This window comes from Ictidomys tridecemlineatus, chromosome 10, assembly GCF_052094955.1.
Source record: "Ictidomys tridecemlineatus isolate mIctTri1 chromosome 10, mIctTri1.hap1, whole genome shotgun sequence".
Lineage (NCBI taxonomy): Eukaryota > Metazoa > Chordata > Mammalia > Rodentia > Sciuridae > Ictidomys > Ictidomys tridecemlineatus.
Window position 1 is genome coordinate 72219554 of NC_135486.1, and position 23461 is coordinate 72243014.

Below are 23461 nucleotides of genomic sequence, written 5' to 3' on the forward strand. Positions count from 1 at the left end.
AAGGAATTCCTATCATTTTAGCCCCAGAATTGTTATTTTATATAAATATATATATATATACACACACACACATACACATATATACACACATACATATATATAAATTATATACAATTTTATTATTTATATGTACCTATAAAATAATAATAAATAAATATACACATAAAATAACAAGAAATAACCACCATAAAAACCAAATTCTCAATAAAGGCGAAAAACAAATAGAACCCAAAACGAAACTCAAGCGAAGCCAAGCAGACAGACTGGAATTTTACCTTATCTGTGCATGTTTTTTAAGTGATGAGACAGATGTAAGATTTTGACCAATAATTCCTGATGACATTCAATAAGCAATACCATAATATTCAACAGATTGTTCAAAAGCACTTTTTAAAAATATGAGTTAAGTTCTGAAACACGAATCATCTGTTTTCTGATCTGCTTCCTAATGTTAACTCCTTTTCATTACTGCACAAAGTACTCCAGAGAGTAAGAAGAACTGACATGAGCTGACTTCCTTTTTTTTTTTTGCTATAAACCAGAACTTTATATTCAAAAAGGAGAAATACTATCAAAAAATATTAAACACATACTCTACATTGCCCAGCACTCTTTTTAAGAAGTGGGAAGCTCTATGATCCTAGCGGATGAAGCAACTGAGAAAATATCAAGAGCAGCAGACATGAACCCCAGGCACATCTTAATGGCTTTGCTAGTTTCTCCGTTTATAAAAATCAGGATACTCTCAGTGCTGTTTGTGTTAGGTAATTAACAGCTGTAATGCACACTGAAAGTAGAAACTGCTAAATAAATAAAGACTGCCAAAGAATTTGAACCATAATGTGCTAAGTAATAATGATGAAACATAGGCTTCTAACTTTATCGTTTTTGTTTTCAAATTAATAATGCAAATAAGACTGATCTTATTACCATGGCTCAGCACAGTGCTAGAGAGCAAGTTAGCTTTAGTGATAGAAATCACAGAAGGGATCTTGTGTCTCCAACAGCACATGACTTAACTCCTCGGGCAGCAATGAAGACATTCACGTTCTGTTCCAGTAGCTACAGAAATACCACTATTTTGCCTGTGTCTATATTTTTGTTCATTCCAAACAGAAGCTGCTCTACTTGAAAAATCCACTAAGCAATAAATGTTTTGAGAATTACCATTTATTTCACATTGATTGTGAAACCCTAAACCACATCAGTGCTTTAAACTATGTTCTGGGAATTAACAACACAATCACATCTAAAATGACCATTCTCTACATTTTCCAATCTACTACAATATTTATGAGGTTGCAGGAGCATCTAAGTTTTCATGCATTTTTAGACTTGCTTACTAAAGAAATAAAGATGAGAAGAGATCAGGACCCATTTCTAGACCTTCCCTCCAAACTTCACGCTCCACTGGTGGTATCAGCACTTACAAGAGTTAAACTATGCCTATACAGGAAAGCTAAATATTTTACTACTCATTAGCTGTTCTTATCTTTTGCATATATATATTTGAAATAACTACTGAGTTCCATGAAATTAAATTAAAAAGACCTCAAAATTACAGAAATCAATGAAAGATGGGAAAACCTTAGAATATACATCTTGAAAACAAGGTCTTCTGCCTGAATCTAAAATCTGTTTAAGGTTCTATTCACAAAAAAAAAAAAAAGAAAAAAGAAAAAATTGTTCTGTGAATTTTATGAACACTTGTAAATAAACTGTAGCTATAAAGAACAATTTCAACATCACTGAAGAAATAAGAATAAATCTTGTTTATTATCTATTTAGGGAGAAAGTCATCCCCCAATAATATTTTGAGAAAAAAATTAAACGTCCACAGAAGAAACTAAAGTAAAGGGTATTATTCACATTAAAATGCAAACATATAATTTTATTCTCATAATAACCAAGACCTCAAATACCATTTTTAGTGACTCATATTAATTTAATTGTGACATTAGCTTTTATAATCACAGATGTAAAAAGACCACTGTGTTCCAAACATAATTATCTCACCAGCATCTCATTTCACAAAATTATTAGTTAAGATGAGTGCCTCCGAGAGAATTTATATTTGATTTGTTTCACTTATTTAAGAACACTGAATAATTTAAGATCTGTTTAAATACAGGGGAAGCCACACGCCACCCCTTCACCCCCCTCCCTGAGAGTGAATGTCTGCACCCTGCCGTCTCCAGACAGGCCCCAGCTCTGCTGAATGCACACCAACTGGGCCTACCTTCCAGATGAAGCCACATCAACCGCCCCTTCACGCTGACCACAGAGGCCACACAGAGTTCTCCTGGATTCCGGGGGTTCACGGCTTCCAGTTTCATGTTCTTTGTGAAACCCCGACTGAAGGATGTCTGAAAGAGAAACAGAAGTGGCACTGAGACCAGAGCTACCCCAGCAGAATAAAGGCAGAGCACGTCGGGTGAAGATAGACTTGCGCCCTCGTCTCATCCCAGGACAGGAGGAGGGCTGGTCTGCACATTCACTGTTCCCCCCATTTGTGAAGAAAGAACAATGCATGTTTCGTTTTGGCAATCCAAAAACTAGAACTCTGCTTGGCAAACAGTGGGCGCCTGATAAATGAATCAGGATATGAATACAGTCTTTCCAGTTCTGCACATGCCCTTACTTCCACAGGATTACAGATACACACATAATTTCTTCCGCTTTCCTATATTCCTTGCTAAAAATTGTAACTAGGCATATTTGAGGGTGTTGAAGTGGGCACATGGAGTATCCATCTGGCCTTGTTTTCTTTGAAGACTGCCCTTTAGCATGTCTTAAAGTACAGTGGTGATGGATCCACACCCCACCCACCGTTGGTTTTTTAAATCTGAACTCACTTTTATTTTCCTTCTGTTTATTCATATTTGCTTCCTAAGTTAACTTTTGAAATTTTACCTATGGTAAAATTCACTCTTTGGGGTGTGCTGTTCCCTGAAGGTAGGACTGTTAGACTAACACACAGGCACATGTCTATAGCCACAATCAAAGGACAGAAAGAACAGTTCCTTCAACCCTCAAACTCCCTTGCACTGGCCCTTTGATAATCAGTCCCTCCTCAATGCTGGATCCCTAGCAAACACCAAACTCTTTTTAAAAATTCCTATCAATTTGTCTTTTTATCTTACAGTGTCATATTAATGGAACCACACTGTGTGGAGGCTTTAGAACCTGGCTCCTTAGTAAGTAAACTGCATTTGAGATCCACCCATGTCACTGCATGAGTCAATAGTCTGCTCCATTTTATGTCTGAGTAGTTTACACAGACGTACCACAGTTCAGCCATTTGCCAGTTAAGGCACACTGGAGGGCTTTCCAATATTCAGTGAATGTGAACAAAGTTGCTATAAACATTCGGGTACAAGATTTTGTGGAAAAGGAAGTACACTAAGCTGCTCTAGTTACCATAACAAAACACCAGAGACTGGGTGGTTTAAACCACAGAGAATTATTTCTTCATGGTCCTGGAGATTGGAAGTCTTCTGCTTGTGGGTGCAGGTCTTCTCCCTGTGTCCTCATGGGGTCTTCCCTTTCTGTAGGTCTGTCTTCCAACTTCTCTTCTTATAAGAACACCAAGTCATACTGGATTAGGGCTCAGCCATATGACTTCATTTACACTGATTATTTCTTTGAAGATCCTTCCTCCACATTATGAGACACCCAAGGGTAAAAAATAATGAATTGTGGGAGGATGCAATTAAACTATTAACATTAATTTTTCAATTCTCCAGAAATCAGATTGTGGATCACATGGTAGATGAATGTTTAACTGTCTAAGGCACTGTCAAATTGTCTTCCAAAGTGGCCATGCTATTTTATATTCCCCCAGCACCGTACTGCTACAAATACTCATTGGCACTTGGTGTTGCTGGCTTTTCACAATTTAGCCATTCTACGGGATCTAGTGGCACCTCACTGTGGTTTTATACTTGGTTTATCCTATTGAGCAATGACACTGGGCATTTTTCCCCCCCATTTCTTTGTCTTCTAGATAGCTTCTTATGTGATGTGCTGCTTTTTCTTATTCCACTGAATTTCCAATTGTACATGGTCTTATTCCTCACACATCTGATATTACACTTGTCATTTTTTCTCCTTGACAATCTTTTTCTCTCTCTACTCTTTAGATGATTTCTACATTCAAGGTCATGGATTCTTTCCTTTATTATCTCCATTCTGCTATTAATTTCGTTTATTGCAGGTACTGTGTTTCTCAATTATAGAATTTCCCTCTCTGCAACAGTAAGGATTGAAATCAGGGTCACTCTACACTGAGTTAAATTCCCGGGCCATTTTTTTTTTTCTTATTTTGACACAGTGTCTCACTAAGTTGCTTAGGCTGACCTCAAATATGCAATCCTTCTGCCTCCGCCTCACAAGTCACTGGGATTACAGGTGTGTACCACCACACCTGGTTCAAAATTTCTCTTTTTTGTATTTTCTACTTTTTCTTTAGAAATTCTTATCTTTTTATTCATAATGAGGATATTTTCCTTTACATGTATGGTTCTCAAACTTTAAGGTATATCACACAATCACGTTGACAGCTTTTGAAAAAGCAGACTTCTGGGCCTTCCCCAGTTTCTGATGCAGTTGATTAGAGGTGGAGGTAAAGAATTTGTATTTCCAACAAATATTCAGGTGACCCTGCAGCTACCGGTATAGGGACCACATTGAGAACCATGTTCCACATCACTGAGCTTAAATAGTCACAGGAAGGGTTTTCAATATTTGTTTGCTACTTTCAACATCTGGATCATGCTAGGTTTGGTCTATATATCTTTCCTATTGGAAATGAATCAATTTTCCAGTTTTTCCCTGTCTTGAGCAACTTTGGATTGAAACTTGTACATTATAAACATTATGGTATGGAGACAGTGGATTGTGTTACATTCTCACCAAGGATGCCAATTTTTCAAAGTCCATCTTGAGAAGCAGAAAGCTCTCAGTCCTGTTCTTTTGTCCTCATCTAGACTAGCAGGGTCTGAGGGATGATACCACGTGTAATTGTCCTCATCCTGGCACAGACATGATTCAACCAAAGAGAACAGGGGCACCACATACAGGATCCATGCTTTCCCCTCTTGATGCTCCCCATGGGAAACTCCCTTCAACTTCCAATACCTGTGATCACCCAAATTCAACAATATGCTTCACCAGTGCAGAAGACCGTGAGGTCTGCATCCCTTTGTAGCTATTCCGCACCTTGCCAACTCTGGCTGTTCTCAGAATGGGACAAATGACCACACTGCTGCTTCCTTCTGACCACTCCCCCTGACTACAATGGCCTATTCTGATTTGTCCTCCACTGCCCCCATATGGGGTTTTCAGTACAGTGTCCACTTGCTACCTACAGGAGGGTCAATTCAGTATGAGCGGACTCAGCCAATACCGGAAGCAAAACTCCCTCCTAACATTATTTTTAAGTAAATATGAAAAATTTCCCCAATCATTAGCTACTATAAATTCTAATAGGACTGGAGTTGTGGCTCAGTAGTAGAGCCTGGCGTGTGTGAGACACTGGGTTTGGGTCTCAGCACCACACATAAATAAAGGTCCACTGACAACTAAAAAAAAATATTTAAAACAATTATAGATGGGCAGAGTGGCGCATGTCTATAATCCCAGTGGCTCAGGAGGCTGAGACAGGAGGACGGCGAGTTCAAAGCCAGCCTTAGCAATTTAGGAAGGCCCTAAGCAATGCAGTGAGAACCTTACTCTAAATAAAATACAAAATAGGGCTGGGGTGTGGCTCAATGGTCAAGTGCCCCTAAATTCAATCCCCAGCCCAGTACTCCCCCCAAAAGATAAATTATAATGGGACATGTAATACTCTCTAAAACAGATCTAGTTTGAAGTATATAAACTAAGGTAAACAGGTTCCTATTAAGCCACAGAGACTACATATTTCTGTGACTCATGGAAAGGAATCAAAGTAATTCATATTTACTGCCCTTCATAAAACTTCAGTTGAAAAATGAAATTATATCTTTATATAATCTGAAGAGAAGTAGCTATGGTTATGTTAAAAAATCAATTTGTCCCTTTCCAGAGATATTCTCGGTGGGCTATTTTTTTCTGCAAGTCATCCTGTCTCATCCACACATGTTATGTATTGAGCTTCTTTCTGATAACACAACTCGATAGCTGCCTGAAAAACCTCTAAGTAAGTTAAAATGCATTTTATTCTACTTAATAAGGGAAAGCTACAACCATGCAACCAATTTTCACTTCAACTCATTGCTTGAGGGTAATTTAAAGGATCAATAGCAAAACTGTTACCTATGAGTTTATTTTACTAAGCATTTGGCTGTGTCGATCCATTTCCTAACTGCCTCTGATTGTTAAACATCCCGGGGGAAATGTCTTCCATGCATCCAATTCCACACCGGCTCCCTTCTAGCACACATGAGATGTGTGATTAAAAAATGAATTCATAATAAGCATTCCATTAAGGAGCACGTGGAGCAAGCTAACAAATTCAGCAAAGTACCAGTAATGCAATGCATATGCCAACAGGCAGACAACAATTCTGTCTGTTAAATAAACGGAGAGCCAGAAACAAAGGCATTCCTAATGAACATGGCAGCAAATTCATTACAGCAGATTTAATATTGGTAGCTAGATCCTGGATCAGCTCAGAAGTCAACTGGTGATGTGGCTACTTGTTCCACCATTAGAAGCCACTTGGAGGACTCCAGGCTGAATGAGAGCAAAGGACAGACAAAGAGAAGCTTTGGTGGAGCACCGCTGTCACAGTGGAGGTACTCCCTAACCACAGAAACAGGGGCGATGTTTTTGCTTCCCAAAGAGAAGAAATGGGGAAGGAATATTTCTCTTGTGAGATAGAAAGCACAATCTCAAACAGGTGTGAGAGTGATACAGGGAGTGTCCACGGTCCTAAATGAAAGGTAGTCAGGCCAGTGGATTCTGAGATAGTGACAGCAGCATGGAGAAAAGTCAGGCAAGGCGACACTTGACCTAGGAAGCCTTTGGGGCTCCTCAGCTGCAATCCTCATGGGCATGGCCACACAGCTGTCCCCAATGACCACCTGACCACATACCACACAGTCCTTGACTGCTACAGAGAAACCGCTTATGTATGAAGGCAATGATAGCCAGCGGAGAGGCCAGTTAGTCATTTAAGGGGCCCTGATTTCCAGTTCCCACCTCTACCACTGAGCTGCTTTGTTTGTACTTATGAGTACAAGTTGACCCAGCCATCAACTCACTTAATTTTTCAAAATCTGCATTTGACATATGCTCAGTTTTGAACTTCTTTTAAGCCAACACTCTCCCCTCTCACTTTTCCTGTTCTGTGATCCCTGGAGCACAAATCACCATGGGGGAGGCAACGAGTCAGCAGCACCTTCAGAAACAAGTTTCTCCTTCACACTGCTGTGTCTACAGGTTCCAAGCAAGAGAACTGTATGTATTGTTCTCGGCCTAAGAGATTAACATTCATCACTAACACTATGTTACACACACCAGGCTATCTATTTACACTTCATTCTTAAAGTAGATAATATTCCATACTCCTTCTTGTCATAGTTCCTAAGGTTGATGAAGCTTAAATGAATAATTTTATAGATTATTTTACAAGAACCACCTCTTATGACTTATTGCTACTTTATGTGTCATATAAATCCTATTATCATGCCAATAAGCTCTCTTTGAATAAGTAGTTTAAAGTAAGCAGAGCACAAAACTATTTAACTTGAATCTTACTAGCAATCAGAATATTTCATAAAGCAATCAAGGGGGAAAAACCACTATTTTTAATAAGCCTTAAGAGCAAAAAAGTCCTTTATCAATGAGCTGGTCAATATTACAATACATGGCAAGTGTACATCTAATGTTGGCACAGATGGTAGCTGTCCAATATCTGTCCTCCTCCTTCCACAGCATGGAATGGCAGCTGGGAAAAGAAACCCAGGACCCATTTCTTGACTTCACTTACAGCAGTCCAGAGAATTCTCACCAACAGAAGGTGGAGAAGAATTTTTCAGCACCAGGCTAATGTGCTTGGAACCAGGACCTTAGCTCCTAGCCTTTTTCCTACCTGCTTGCAATCAGGTGACCAATGGAGCCCAAGACTCCACTAATCAGGAACACCCTGGACTCCTCCTTAAGCAAGAAATGGACTTTTCATGTGTTTAAGACACTGTGCATTTATGTGTCAATTTGTTACAAACCCAGCATTATCCTAACAAATACACAACCTGAAAGAAAGATTACTTTTCAAAAACAAAGTTTCCTGATGCTTCATTCCATGTGTGGTACTCCAAAATGGTCCATCAATAGAAAGCAAATCTTAAAACTTACTGTGAACAATATCTATGATTTAAAAAAGTAGCTAAGACGAAAGTTTCTTACGTTTCTAAAGCAGAAGGGAGGTGCTTCTTCCGCCCCGTGCTGCTTATGATAATCCGCCCAGTCAAAGTCCTGGCCGGAGTAACCTGTGAATGATGAAACACAGAGAGCCAATGTTAGCTGAGCCAAATCCCAGGCGAATGCTGAACCTTAGCATGGGTCAGTGGTTGAAATCATAAGAGGAGCAAGTCTAAGTCCTGAAGGATGAGTCCTCAAGCCTCACAGCATCAGATTTCATGAGGCTCAAATGAAATATTTTGGAAAATGCAAAACATCTAATATAGGCAAGGAGTGCCATCATCACAATGCAGGACCTGAAACCAGCTGAAGAAGGGGGAACTTACCTGCTGCAGTACGGGATACCTGCTGGCAGGTACAGAACAGCAGAGAGAAGGAATGTCACAGAACATTCTTACGATCCATTTTGCAGAAACAGACAAAGACACCTCCCCCTTCTATAAATGCCAAGACCACAGCAACTTTACTTTCAGTATCTTCAAAGAAATAATGAGCATTTATTGGGGAAAAATACAGTTGGGAGATGGTTCTTAGAAGAATAAATGAAGAAAGAGCAGAAGACAAACAAGGAGTCAAAACCCTCAAAGACAAAGGAAGAGGAAGAATATAAACCATGCCGTGGAACTGAACTGCAAGGACGAAGGAAAGAGAGAATTGGGAAAGATGGGCCTCTCTGGCTTGAAGCTTTGGGGAGAAATTGGAGATTCTAAGGAAAGGGTTTGAGAAATGACTATTCACATGCACTAAATTTAATTAAATGCAGTGTGATTTTTCTTTCTTTTACTGACTTCATTTCTGGAGGAGAGGAGATTGCAATTACACACGGCAACCACAGGAGGAGGAGATGAGGGAAAACAGCACTGGCTCATAAATGAGAAAGACACACAGAGAGGAAAAGCCTCCAAGTCAAGCCAATGAGCCAACGCCAAGGAAAAGGGGTGAGGTGCTTAAACTTCTCCAGTTAACAATGGACGGAGGTGGGAAGTACAGACCAACAGTGGTTAAACTACAATGTGAGCAATGTCACTGTCACACACTTGGTTCGGTGTGCTTTCTTTATTAGTTGAAGTATGTGCAAGATAAATCCATTAGAGACTTCTGAAGTATACTTTTGACACTAGTCCCCCAATTTCTCTTATACATAGTGTCATAAACTCCACTACTGTAGATTCACTTCATGTTGGGACTTTAAGTTACTAAATCCCCACAGATGCAGAGATTCATTAATTACAGAAATTATTAAAGGAACTCAAGATATGGATGCCAAAACAAAAAAGATATGCTCCCAAAACAAAAGTGTTATTTTCATTAGCTAAGTTCAATTTACTGCCCACCCCCGACCCGGGATTGCAGGAAGAGCTATTAACCAAGAAAATAGCTCTCCTCTGGTTCCAAAGACTGACCTCTGACCCACCCATGCCCCACTGACCAGCAGTGGCAGGGATGTCCTCCTTTTTCTTAAGACATCTATTTCATTCTGCAAAGACTGACAACTCATTTCTTTCAACAAAGTGTCACGATACTTCCAAATACTATATTCTCTTTTCAGGTAATTTCAAAGTGGTTCCTGAAGCTCTTCTGCCTGTCTTTCCACTAACCTTTCTCTTCAGGGCTATCCCTCCTGCTAAATGGCTCTTGCATCAGAGGTTTCTGGAAGGACAAAACTAAGGTACTTCAAATATTTTCACACAAAACAAAGAATACCTTAAATAAGGTAATGGAATTTGAGTTTGTTTTACAATTGATAGAACACTGCACTGTGAGCACAGTTTGGAATTGTTTTGGAGCCAATCTGCATGTTCATGTATTAGAGTACAAGGGACCGTGAGCCTCAAGACACTTGGTATGGTCACAAGTTTCTTGACAGCACAGAAGGCACTGAACCAGAAAAGAGGAGGGCTAGTTTTAGCTTCAGCTCTGTGGGTCACTGGGTGGACCACAGTGAAAATAAACACATGCCTGACTTTCTGCATCTATGAGGCCACAAAATAAAGAGCAAAGCTTCAAGGCTCCCTCTGGCTGACATACTCTATGACTCAGAGCTGCCATTTCTAATGATTTTACTCTTGCTACTTAGGATTTTCTTTCCATCTCTTTGTGATTAATTTTCTTTTCTTCTACTAGGAGAAGAGTGTAATAGGATTAGAAACATCCCAACTCGATCCATGAAGACCAGGTGAATGCCCACAACACCAGGATCCCATCTGCCTGGCAGGCTGGCTTTGTAAGGGTCAAGACCTCCTTCTGTGTCTCCTCACTGGACCTCTGTTCCTTCCTTAGTTAATTTTGTGAGCTTATGAGATCATGGGTGCTAAACAGATACAAAGTAAAACATTTTCTGATATTGATACAACACCGAATTTGGATATTCTATACAATAAATATCTATTCAGATAAAACCTTCCAACTTTCTGTCATTCTATTTCTTAAATATGGACATTTAGCGGGGTTTTCTACAACCAGCTTCTAATGGATTTCAACCCACTCCACAAAATGTCATGTTCCATGTTTGCCTGGGTCTACATTCAACCCTGCATATGCCCAGGCCCCCACAGTGACTGTGGGGAGCCATTTTTAATCAAATAATTTCTAGATATAATCAAGTCTTGCTGGGTACAGTTTAAGCAATAATTAGTGATTCTGCCCCCGAAACTCACTATTTTTCTTGAACATTGGAAAGGCTTAGACTTTTCCTCCTCCTCCTCTTCCTCCTCTTGGGGACATTTATTCACTTCATCACTTAAAATTCTTTTCCTTTGAGCTGATAATGAGCTCTCTTTGTAAGGCATTTTTTGTGACAGCTCAGAAAATAACTGCTACATAAAAACAAATTGCTGTGGATCGTATAATAGAGACAACAGGGGTCAATTATGCTCATTAATCAACAAAGACAGAACAAGAAGTACTGGGGCTTAACTATAGCCAGGAAAACATGTTTTAAACCTGGAGGGAGGGAGGAAAATAGCAGAGGGGAAAAGAAAATAAAAGGAAATATACCCCCTTAGGCTATTAAAATTTGCAACAAGCTGCCAGGGGAGACTGCTGAACCACAACCATTAGAGTTATTTTAGCCTTTATCAGTGTTTATTCTAAATGAAGTTCCAACTGTTCCAGGTCCAAAAGGGATAAGGCAGATGACCCATTTTCACATGATATAAATGAATGGTCATAAACCAGCTCCACTTACAAACATTACCATCGACTGTGCAAATGGACAATTCTTTTGAAAAACTATTTGATAACATCAGTAAAAATATCCAAGCCCTTTGACAGAACAAATTCACTTCTGAGAATTTATCCCATAAACGGGACCCTAAAACCTGACAAAGGGTGATACATTAAGATACTTATGGGATTATGCAATGACTTTCCATTCAACAACAAGAAATGATGTGAGACTTATCCAAATGCACAGGATGTCACGCAGGCATGAAATTTCAAAGAGTATATTGAAAAAAAAATATTTAATGAAAAAATAGTTGTTATGCGTTAGATGTGAACACTGCTGCAAGCTTACATTGAATTATTATATTTATATAAAAATATGCTGAGGAAAAGATCAGTAAAAGTGTTGAGAAAAACTTTAAAAAAATAAATATCAAAAATAATTGTTTTAGGGCTGGGGATATAGCTCAGTTGGTAGAGTGCCTACCTTGTGTGCATAAGGCCCTGGGTTCAATCTCCAGCACCACACACACACACAAAAAAATTGTTTTGGACTCTTGTTTACTTTTTTCTGTAACCTTTTTGTGTTTTCCAAGTTTGCAATAATGATTATGAAATTATTTCAGTAAAAAAAGTCAGATGAAAACATTGCATCTTTGCTCACTTTCAGCAGATAATCAGGACACAGGTCAATCAGTGGAAGGGTCTATTCAGCTTGTGAAAGACCCCAGGACTGCCTTTCCACAGCCATCTGTCTTTGGATTTGCTAACAGTTTTTTCTCTGGCATTGGTCAGGCCCCTCCTTGGCACCTGGAAGTGAATTTTGGCTATCCAGAGACCATCACGGTGGCCTCATGCCCCTGGCCTGTGGCTTGGGATAGGAGTTTGGAAAAAGTTTATGGAAAGATTTCTTTCTCTAATAAAGGAGACATACGGGACTAAAATTCTTGTACCAGGTGGCTATAAAAGTAAAATGTGCAATTGTAATAGAAAATAGGAAAAGAATATCATTTTTGCCAACTACTGGTTTTGCAAAATGAAAAACATTAATAAGACATCACTGGAGGTTGCTGGGAAAGAGGCCTCTGTAAGCATTTCTTCTTGGAGAACAACTCAAAACACGGAGACAGGTGTCAATTTCATTAGGTGTCATGGGTCAGAATCTTCAAGAATATACCCACCTCCAGCTTACACAGCTGCTCCCTCACATGGTCCTTTATTCAAATCTATGGACCTGGCACATGCTATGTGCAAGGCAGGTGTTAATACTTGGGATACAGAAGTGAACAAAATGGCAAAACCCCTCCCCTAGCAGGGCTCACCTGCAGTGAGGGGAGACACAACAAGCTTCAGTTTAAAAACCCAGATGCTCCCAAATAGTAAGAGACTAAGTGCAGAAAGCACACGGAGATGGCCGCTCCTGTTACAGAGCAGTCAAGGAGGCTCCCTGATAAGGTGAATGGTGGCACGGGTGTCCTGGGGCGGAGGAAGGAGGCATGCAGCTCTTTGGGGAAGAGGGCATACCAGACCCCAGATTTACTGAGCGCAAAAGCCCAGGAGTAAGTCTGGAGTGTTCATGGATCAGCAAGAAAGATGGGGAGGCTGAAGCAGAGGGAGGAGGTGAGAACAGCCATCCTATGCTCGGGTCAAAGGGGACAACTGTGCAAGAGTTTTGTATATAAAGACAACAACTATAAACAAGAGCAACAGGGAAGTGTTTGAATGATTCACCCACAGATTTTGGGATGCACCATATTTAAAGTCATCAATATTTTGGCATGACACAGCTTAACCAATGACAAAAGCAAAGTGTGAACACATAAGTTAATGTATGATGTGTAAAATAATGAAGTAGGTATACAAAGTTGTATACCCAAGGAAACAGAAACTGGGAGGAATACATACCAAAAGTTATTCCATCAAAATAGAATTATTAAAAAGAACAGATTATTAGACTTTTCTATTTTTCAAAGTTTGAAGGACGAATATGTATTAGTTTGTGATTTAAGAATTCTTTTTAAAATGAACTGAAGTCCAACAAAATAGTAACACTTCCTAAGAGAAGGAAATGTATTTATTCAAGAATTCTTCAGCGTTTCGTATCCAGTTTGCTGAACTGGTTAATTGCTGTTTAGAGGAAGAATGCAAAGGGTATGGACCCTGACTTCTCGAGCCCCAGCAGCTCCAAGAGCAGTGTCCCCTCTGACACCCATAGCACCAAGGAGCGAAAGCAAGGGTGGAGAGAGACCTGGAGAGTGAGGAAGAAAGCTCTGAGGAATCTCACCCAGGAAGCTGAAGGGGGAATGGCCCCAAGGAGAGCTCTTCTACACTAGAGCAAGTTTCCTTTGTTAAATGTCAGAACTGTGAGTGTAAGTAACAAGTTTCCTTAGCTTGTAGCTCAACCTTCTTTTGAAAGGAAAAGTGATACAACCATCTTCAAATACCAGGACCCAGATACATAGACAAAAGCAGAACCCACCTTCTGGGAACAGGTTCCCAGTTTTGCTCAGAAAATCTCACCAATGCTGGGCCCCTACCTGCTCTATGCACCTCACTGACCTAAAGCTGATCTCTCTTCCTTACAAAGGCTTGGTTTGGAACAACCAATAGTCCCTGAATACTCCCTGAAGCCACGTGCTCAATGGCAACACTCGTGGGACAAAAGGGAGAACGATCATGCAGAACTTGCTGTCATCTGACTGTTTGCTAAATTTTGTTTTCAGTTGTCAATGGACCTCTATTTTATTTATATCCAAACTGAGAATCAAACCTAGGGCCTCACACGTGCTAGGCAAGTGCTCTACCACGCAGCCACAACCCCAGCCCCTGGTTACTAAAACTTAAAGGCCCTCTTGAACTCTTCCAGCTATTTCCATATTCTTAGCTGACATTCAGTCTTAAGCCTTCCTGATGGGGCAGGTCTTAAACATCTACACATTCACTCATTTCCAATTGGGCTGTTCTTCCTTTTTATGTTTACAGAATAAAGCAGGGAGGAAAAAAAGAAAAAGGACAGTAAGCAGAGAGAAGGGAAACAATTAAATTTAGTAGAAATGGTAACCATGCTACTTCCTTATCTTTCAGAGAATTATGTTGAGAAGTATTTAATACAGGTGATGATGTGACACTTAATATCCTTCTCTCTCTGGGAGCAAGCACAACATGCTATTTTGAATTATAACCATAATGTTAAGAGATACAGACATATCCCCAGGATAGAACTGAACATCCAATAAGTAGCAACTGTCACCAGAAAACGTCTTCAAAATACTGAAGAATGAAGAAGTGAAGAAGAGGGAATCAAGTTGTCAACAGCCAATAATATTTTCAGATACTAAAAATGATTCAAAGTTGTACTCTCCCAGCTCTTTTCAATTAAAGTGACTGTGTTTGCTTAGCACGTACAAGACTCTGTTTTCAATTCCCCACAATGAGGGGAAAAAAAAAACTTTTCCTGATCAGGAACAAATCAGAAATATAGACACAAGACCATATTTCAAGTCCAGTAACTAGCTGGGAAAATCTAAAAGTGTTCTCTCTACTGCCAGAAGAAATATAATTTTAAAAATTAATTACATAGCAAAACTCAAAAAAATGAAAGAAAATCTGCAGATGCCAAAAAACTACAAGGACTCAGAAAGTCATAGCTGAGTAGCCCAGGAGCTTATGGGGGTTAGAGTGGAAGAAGATTGGGCTCAGGGAGAGAGCAGAAGGACCCCTTGCTGCAGAAACCACCCCAACCCCAGGCAGCCTAATCACTGAAACAAGAAAGCAGCAGAGATTGCCACTACCTGCCTGCAGTTCTGATTAAGGGAGGGAGTCAAGAAGGAACCATGGTGTGCTCCTCCAAGGCAGCTGCACATGGGATGCCCTGTCTAATCTCACAATTCCACATGGTACCATCTGAGAGCTAGTGCAAGACTCAGCCATCCATGCTCAGAATAACCAGGGACATCTTTATGGAGCAGACACTGTCTCTGGTGCTGGAGATATAGCACGAAACAGAGATTCTAAAACATAAGTCTTCACCCTGTCCTTTCCCATGGGCAGATGGAGCAGGAAAAAATGTCACACAAAGTCCTCCAGAGTAGTGAAAATGCTGAAAAACTGGGCAGACAAATGGATTCTTCTCCCTACTTTCCTCCGAGAAAAGCGCTTTTTCTTTTGAAAATTTAAAGAACAGACAAAAATACAGTGATGATGTAGAACATTTGAACAATTTAATTAATAAGCTGGATCGAACCGAACGACCTGACAGTAAATTTAAAACAGCTAAAACAAACTCCACTGTTAAGTACATATCCATTACCCAGCCAGTCGTACCCAGAAATGGTAGCCCCAGCGAAATCAATAACTGCTAAAGGAAGTAAATTCAAGCTCAATAAAAGACCAACAGCACTAGCTGCAGAGGGTTTTACAAGCTTGCTTTAGCAAATCTAAAGGAATCAGATCATCTATATCTTATACAAACATGCTCTTGAGAAAGCTTAGAAAGGTTGCTGGATATGAAATAAATATATAAAAATATGGTTGGTGACAGAAGGGGACAGAGCTTCAATTCATTTGACATTCAACAAGTATCTAGCAGATGCCACATGCTATTCTAGCCACCGGGCATGAGTGGGTGACCAAGAGGGGGGAAAAATTTCTCTCTTGTGGAGCTTTCATCTTAGTGGGGAAATAAAGAACAAGACAAAAAAGTCATATATATATATATATATATATATATTCTTACTTGTATATTATATGGAAAGAAATTCTGTGGAAAAAAAGAAGTACAGGGAAGGAGATAAAAATGGTGGGGGTAGCAATTTGCTATCAATATTCTATAAGGCAGCCCATAAAGACAATACCAAGAAGGTGCAACACTAAGTCAAGACTGAAGGAGCAGGAGTGAGCCAGGAAGCTGGGGAGAGCATTTGAGCAGAAGGAAAAGTAAGTGCCACCATGACATAGGAATGGCAAAGAGGCTGGGGACCAGATGGGCAATGGACATTGCAACAGCTAGGAGGTGCTATCTGTTGTCACAGTCATGACCTGCACTCACAGTGAGCCTGAAGACAGTGCAGAGTCCACGCAGACAAGGTATGTGTGTGACTGATATTCTGACATGATCAGTCTGTTGAAGAAAACAAGAGGCCACTGCAGTAACCACGTGAGACCCAATGGTGACTTGGGCCAGGTGATCACACAGCCCACAGCCTAAATGCTCAAAATGGTGACAGGATTCACCAAGTAACTTGATTCAGGATGTGATAAGTGGGGGAGTCAAGGAGGACTCCGTCTTCAACTTTATCAATAATGCTTTATTCTACTTTATAAAAATCTGAATCATACATGGCAAAACGTTAGCACCTTTTCAAAGCAGTAGGCCATGAGTATCTATATATTTTTTCTGTTCCCTTTCTGAATAAAATGAATGACAAAATGGACTAAGTCCATCAGTAAGTGATTGAAGCTTTTCTTTAGGAAAAGAGTACACGAATTAGCATTCGATGCTTTGTATTCTGATAATAATTAAGCACCTTGACTTCCTAAATTCCACTAACAGTTTATGTGTCCATTAAATGGTCAACCTAACAGTTATATATGAAAGTGCTAAAATGAGCCATTGACTTTAGCCTTTGCTCCAACATTTTACAACAGAAATTTAAAGGTTGAACATTTTCTACAAAAGATCCCTCTGGGTGGAACATTTCTTCCTCTAATTTTGATATCACATACCATGAAGGATAACGGAAAAAGTTAAATATAGCAATCCACGGTCGATGACCTATATACCTTTTCGCTTAGTTTATTTATGTATATCCTTGTTTAATCACCTGTCATGTAATACCGACTTGGTGTTTACTGAGTTTAAGCCATTCAGGTAAAATCTCCAAGGTTCTGTCCTTGTCTTAACAGGAAAGCACTTGCTGCAGAATATCCCCTGGGAACTGGGAACTTCTGTCCACTCTACCTTAGATGTCCAGTCCCTAAGGCCTGGGGCAGGATGTCACATTTATATATATATATATATATATATATATATATATATATATATATATATATATATATATATAAAAGTAGGAATAGAGTCAAAATAGTGCAATAAGTATCTGTGATCTTTATGCTTCTCTCTCATCTGCCACCAAATATCTTGCTTCCTCTGCTGCTTCCACTTCATACCTTTTGGAGATTAGGTATGTAAATCAACCCAACATATTCTAGATAGAAACCTCACAATTCAAGTTTAAAACAACAAACCTGCTTAAAAAGCTTCTACTTCCACACATTAATAAAGCAAAGAAAGTTATCTGAAAAATTCCACAGCAAGCTTCCCAGGCCTTGTGTTGAGATAAGGTGGGTAATAAATTACCCCAAAAGGAAACCATTAAACTACACTACAAAATCCACCACCACCACCACCTCTAATTTCTTACTCACTTTAATTACAAAAATAAATATATTCCACTCTCATGAGAAGGGAAAGGAGCTCAATAAATAAAATCACAATTGTATCATAACTTACATCGGCATTTGGAAAATGAGTCCCTAGGATTATAATTTGCCAACTGCTTTGATATATAGATTATTTCCATCATGTAAAAGTCATGGTCCATTAACATCTGCTAGTCGGGTTTAGGGCCACCAATTTTTAAATTCAGAAGATTAAAAATAATATCATAGTCCCTTGGCATCCATGGGGATTGACTCCAGGACCCCAGATTGACATGAGAATCCATGGGAGCTCAAATCCCTATACTAATAATGGCGGCGTATTTGCGTATAGCCTGGCACATCCTCCTGCAAAATTTAAATTGTCTCTAGATTATTTATCATAACCAGTGTAATGTAAGTGAGATGTAAATAGTTGTTCTATTATATTATTTAGGGAATAATGACAAGTAAACAGTCTGTACATGTTCAGTATAATTTTTCCTAAATATTTTTGACCCATTGTTGGTTATATCCACAAATACAGAGCACATGGATGTGAAAGGCCAGCTGCTTTCCATTAAAGTCCCACTCCTACCCTTGCTCCTTTACCCACCTCCATAAGCCATAAGCCCACACAGAAACAACAGCTCCAGCTAGTTTACTGTGCAGTATTTAGGAGTTTACCTACAAAAACATGAGCAAGCATGGTAAAGTTCTCTTACTTACTTCTTCTCTAACAAACAAGAAAGATATTATGGTATACTGATAAAACTTTTATCATTCAGTGCATTTTATAGAGCTTTCTATGCAATTACATAGATTCCCTTCATTATTTCCAATAACTGCATAGCTTTCATTAGATGGATATCCAAAATTCACTTAACCAATATCCTACGGATGGACACTTGGATTTTCCTCCCTAGTCTTTTGCTATTAAAAATAATGTGGCAAAAAAAACCTTTTATGCATACACTTTCTGTATAGTCTATTCCTCTAGGAGAAATTTCCAGAAGTGAAACTTCTGAGTCAATGAGTAAACGCATCTCCTTCGCCACCTTCCACACAGTTGCACCACCTGCACCTGCACCTGAACAGTGACATTGGAGCATCTTTGGCAACCTGCACTTATCAAATCTCAATGCTTCCGTTCTTTATCCTTTGGATTTTTGCCTCCTCTGATAAATATATAGCATCTCCACATGATTTATACTTGTATTTCTCTTATTATGATGAGTTTTGCATATTAATCATTGATTCTTTTACCTAGTTTTAGTTTGTTCATATTGCTTGTCCATTTTTCTGTAAGTTTCTCATCTTTTTGCACTGTTTATAAGTAAAAATTCTATTGTTTCAAGAGAACAGTCCCATGGCCTGAAAATTCCTGCATATTACCAGTGGATCCTGAACTAATTCTATGTATCACTTTTAAAATGCTTTAAGAGTTTAAAAGGTTATCCCTGAGATTTTTTAATTGGCATTCACTAATCAATCATACTGGATTTGCTAAAAATAACCTATCACATCCACAAAAAAAAAATGTTCTTTTTCTTTGCAAATACAAAAGGCATACTTCATTTCCTATAGGGGAAGAAAGAGCGGGGAAGGCTGGATGAAGACAATTTCATCCTTGGATGACCGAGAAAAAAACTGGTAATGGTAGATATTTAGAGGCATAAAAAAGTTAAAGACATGGAAAATATTGGATTTTATAAATACATTTGTGCAGTCCTTCCACTGCATGTTTAGTCGTTCAATTACATTAATATACAACAATTTTCTTAATATCATAAAATTCAAGTATCCAGATAGGCACACCCATTTCTCTAGTAAATATCCAAGCTACATCAGCAATCTGACTATATACAGTTCATAAGAATATATTTAAAGGGGCTGGGGTTGTGACCCAGCAGTATAGAATACTCGCCTAGTACATGCAAGGCCCTGGGTTCGATCCTCAGTACCACATAAAAAAATAAATAAAGTTATTGTGTCCAACCACAACTAAAAAATAAATATTAAAAAAAGAATGTATTTAAAAACATTGATAGCTATGAAGTCTGTGCCACAATGGATGGATCAAACTGCCAGATGCTGATATAAACACTTTCCCTTTTTAAATTCTTTAACAGATCCAATTCCAACTAACTAGGAATTTGCAAAGTCTAAACCAGCTGCCTTTTAGATATCTAGAAAAAGTCTCCTTTGATGACAAGGGACCCCTCCCCAAACATTGCACTGAGGAAGTTAGGAAAAAACAAAAATGGCCCTTAGGGGCTTTCCAACTTGGCAGGAGTACTCCTTATCTAGTACTATATACATCTCTGACAATAAGTGAGGTCACATTAAAGGATTATAAAAATACCTAGATTTTTATCATTTCTTTGACTCTGCAGAATACCTAGGGACTGCCAAAGGTACCCCTGGTGACAGTCTTGAAAACTGAGGACATGATCTGGCTCAAGTCCAAAAGGGCAACACACATGGTGGGTTCGTGGACTGGGGTCCTCCCTCAGCATCTAGCACAGACTCCGGGGCCAGGCCTCCTGCCTGCTGCCCACCACCTGAAGGCCCTTGGACATATTATATATAAACTCTTCATGACTAAGTTTTCTCACAGCATTAATTTGAGGCGTAGATGAGTTAGACATTTAAAACCATGGCTGGTAAGCAGCATTTTGAGGAAGTTCACCATGTAATCACTAGACCACATGCCATGATTACACAATCTTTAATCTAAGGGGTCAGCAGGAGAAACGGAAATATCCAGAGGCATCTCTCTCCTCCATGGGGATGAGTGTGGAGGAAAGAGGAGATAAAAGCCCAGAAAACACAGTTGTGCTACAGATAAGCTTGTCATAGCCCAATTAAATGATGCATACGGCACAAGACAGCCACAGGGGCAACAGAAACTTACCATCCCAAAACAACTAACACCGGAAGTAATCTGATCCCTAAGGATTCAAACATAAAACTTTTTTTTAAATCTGATGCTGTCCATTAAAATCTCCCCCAAGAAAGTTTGTTTTTCTACTCTTTTCCCAGTTCTTTCCTATAACTTCCTTCACTTTCCTTCTCACACTGTAACGTTTCATTTTACTATTGTCCTGCCTCAACGAACCTCAGACCTGAAGGGGAGACAACAAGCCATGGTACTAAATGAGAAAGGTACTTCTTGGACAGATCAAAGTGTGGTTCTTGGATCCCAGTCTAAAACTAATTTAATGCATCCTGACTCCCAAGCAAATGATTTTAATGTATTACAGCGACAAATTGATGTATATCTGAGAGCAACTAGGCCCTGGGGAAAATTTGATGGGTTGGAAATAAAAATCTAAAGAAATGCTTTATTAGCATTTTGTTGCACTTATAAAGCCACTTCTCAGACACTTTCAAGAGCGTAACTCAATCATTTAGCAACACCGCATCCTCCCTTTACCGCCACACAGGAGCAGCGAAGCTGCCGATGCAGGGTCACTGGTGGAAGAACTGCAGCTGACAGAAGTGGGCTGGGGAGCCCAAGGGCACACATCACAGTAGGGGACAGGCTGAGGGACACCTGCCTCAAGCTATCCAGGAAGAACACTCTACTTCCTCTGCACACAGGCTCTCTATAGGGCAAACTTCTCCAGGTGAACAACAGCATGGCTTCAATGACAAGACACCATCAGGAGTCACCAATATCTTGCAAATTTTCACAGGATACAAACCTTTGGGAGGAGTGAGGTTGACTCCATTTTTAAGGCACCATTGTACTGGTAAAATCCCCAAAGAATCCGCATGGCACATCATTGAGAGTTTACTAGGTTCTGGTCTTAGGTCATCAATAGTCACTTGAAAAAAATGATTGTTAAAAACCTGAAACAAAACAAAAAGCAAAGGTTAATTCCTTGGTATTTCATATGTAATGCTGGCACTGCTTCCAAACAGATATGTCATCAAAGTGATCGCACAAAAGCTAAGACAGGTGCTGAAAAGACCAGCTGGTTTCTCAGCGTCCACAGCAGGCACCAAACTCCTCCCTTCAGATCATCCCAACATCGGTAAGATCTGGTCCATGAAATTTCTAGACTTACGCTGCATCGGGACCCTCCAGAGACCCCACCTGAAGCCCAGGGGGTGATCACTATCCGGAAGCCTGCTTCACAGACTACGACCCCCATCCACCTCGCTAGTCTATTAAAACTTGCTGCGTTTTTCAAGGTGCAACTCAAATGTCAATGCTACTGGCCTGGCTGGAATAAACAGTCCCTGCTCTGTGCTCCCAGAGCATGAGACACAAACTCTGTACTGAGGATCCTGGTTTCTTTCCTGGGCTAATCACTTAACAGTCTCCACCAACAGATCCTAAGTTCTTTGAGAACATAATGAACTGATGGCTCTTTGACATTCATCAAAGTATTTCCAAATGCTCTGTATAGAGAAACTGAATAAATACCCAAGGAATATAAGAGAAAACATTAAAGATGAAAAAGGAACAAGTTGCTGAAAAAACCAAGAAGAGGGCAAAAATCAGTCGGTCCCCCACACTGAAAACCATGGTGGGTTTGAATCCCTGTATGTAAAGCAGGACGGAAAAAAGACTGCTTTCCCGACTCAACAGACATTGACTGGTCTTTCTTAGGGAACTTTAACATTTTTACTAAGCTATGGTACCTAGCTTATAAAGTATTTCCTGGGAGTAGCCAAGTTTAAAGTTAAACAGGAGCAGAAACTCGCTTTTCTGCTCCTCTTCGTTCATTCCAGTAAACAGTTCCAGTTCTAAGCCTTTGAAAAGAGCAAAGGATCCAACATGGCCAGCCTTCCCAGGGAGGCCATCCTGACAGTCTTATTTAAAATTACATTCTCCCTCCACCCGGATGCTCCATTAGCCCTTCCCTGATATGTTTTCCACCTCAGCAAGTAACCCATAAACACTACATTTATTTATTCATTATTTTTGTTTATTGTCTGTTTTCCCTCATTAAAATATCAGACTTTGTTCACAACCTATTGTCAGAACAGTGCCTATAAATGCTCAGTAAATATCTGCAAAAATATTCTATAATGTTCATACACAGACACTCACACGTTAAAACAAACAAGTAAATTTCGTGGCAGGATCTTTAGGCACACAAGACTCAGCAAAGGCATGCACCAAGAATCTCCAAAACCCATTAAAACCCATTAAAATGCAGGTTCATGTGGGCACACACATTGGTTTTCACATTCCCAAATGGTCAGAACTGCTGGTTTGAGTTCCATCTGGTCCAGAATCCAAAGATCTCAGAACCAATGCTCAAGGGCAGTTAATCAAATTGCTCAAAACTGCACATCTCCGAGTTTACAGAAACAGAAACCCAAAACCAGATTGCAACTCCAGTGCCCTCTCCTCTCATCAATACAGTCCACGTCACAGGTGACACTATCTTCATCCTCTGTTGACATCTCACCGTTGTGGGGCACCAAAAAATCATAGTCCCGCTGGACTGCT

General features: G+C 39.6%; 1 protein-coding gene across 5 annotated transcripts in view; it reads right to left on the reverse strand.

Moving 5' to 3' along the window:
• Sfmbt2 (Scm like with four mbt domains 2) overlaps positions 1–23461 on the reverse strand; it is a 212487-nt gene that overhangs the window by 53170 nt on the left and 135856 nt on the right. For all 5 annotated transcript variants that reach the window (XM_021723043.3, XM_005320295.5, XM_040276603.2 and 2 more), the window contains 3 exons: positions 21699–21846; positions 8392–8474; positions 2240–2366 (listed from right to left, as the gene is read on the reverse strand). In XM_021723043.3, the coding sequence (XP_021578718.2) occupies positions 2240–2366; positions 8392–8474; positions 21699–21846 (358 nt within the window). The remainder of the gene's footprint in view (positions 1–2239; positions 2367–8391; positions 8475–21698; positions 21847–23461) is intronic.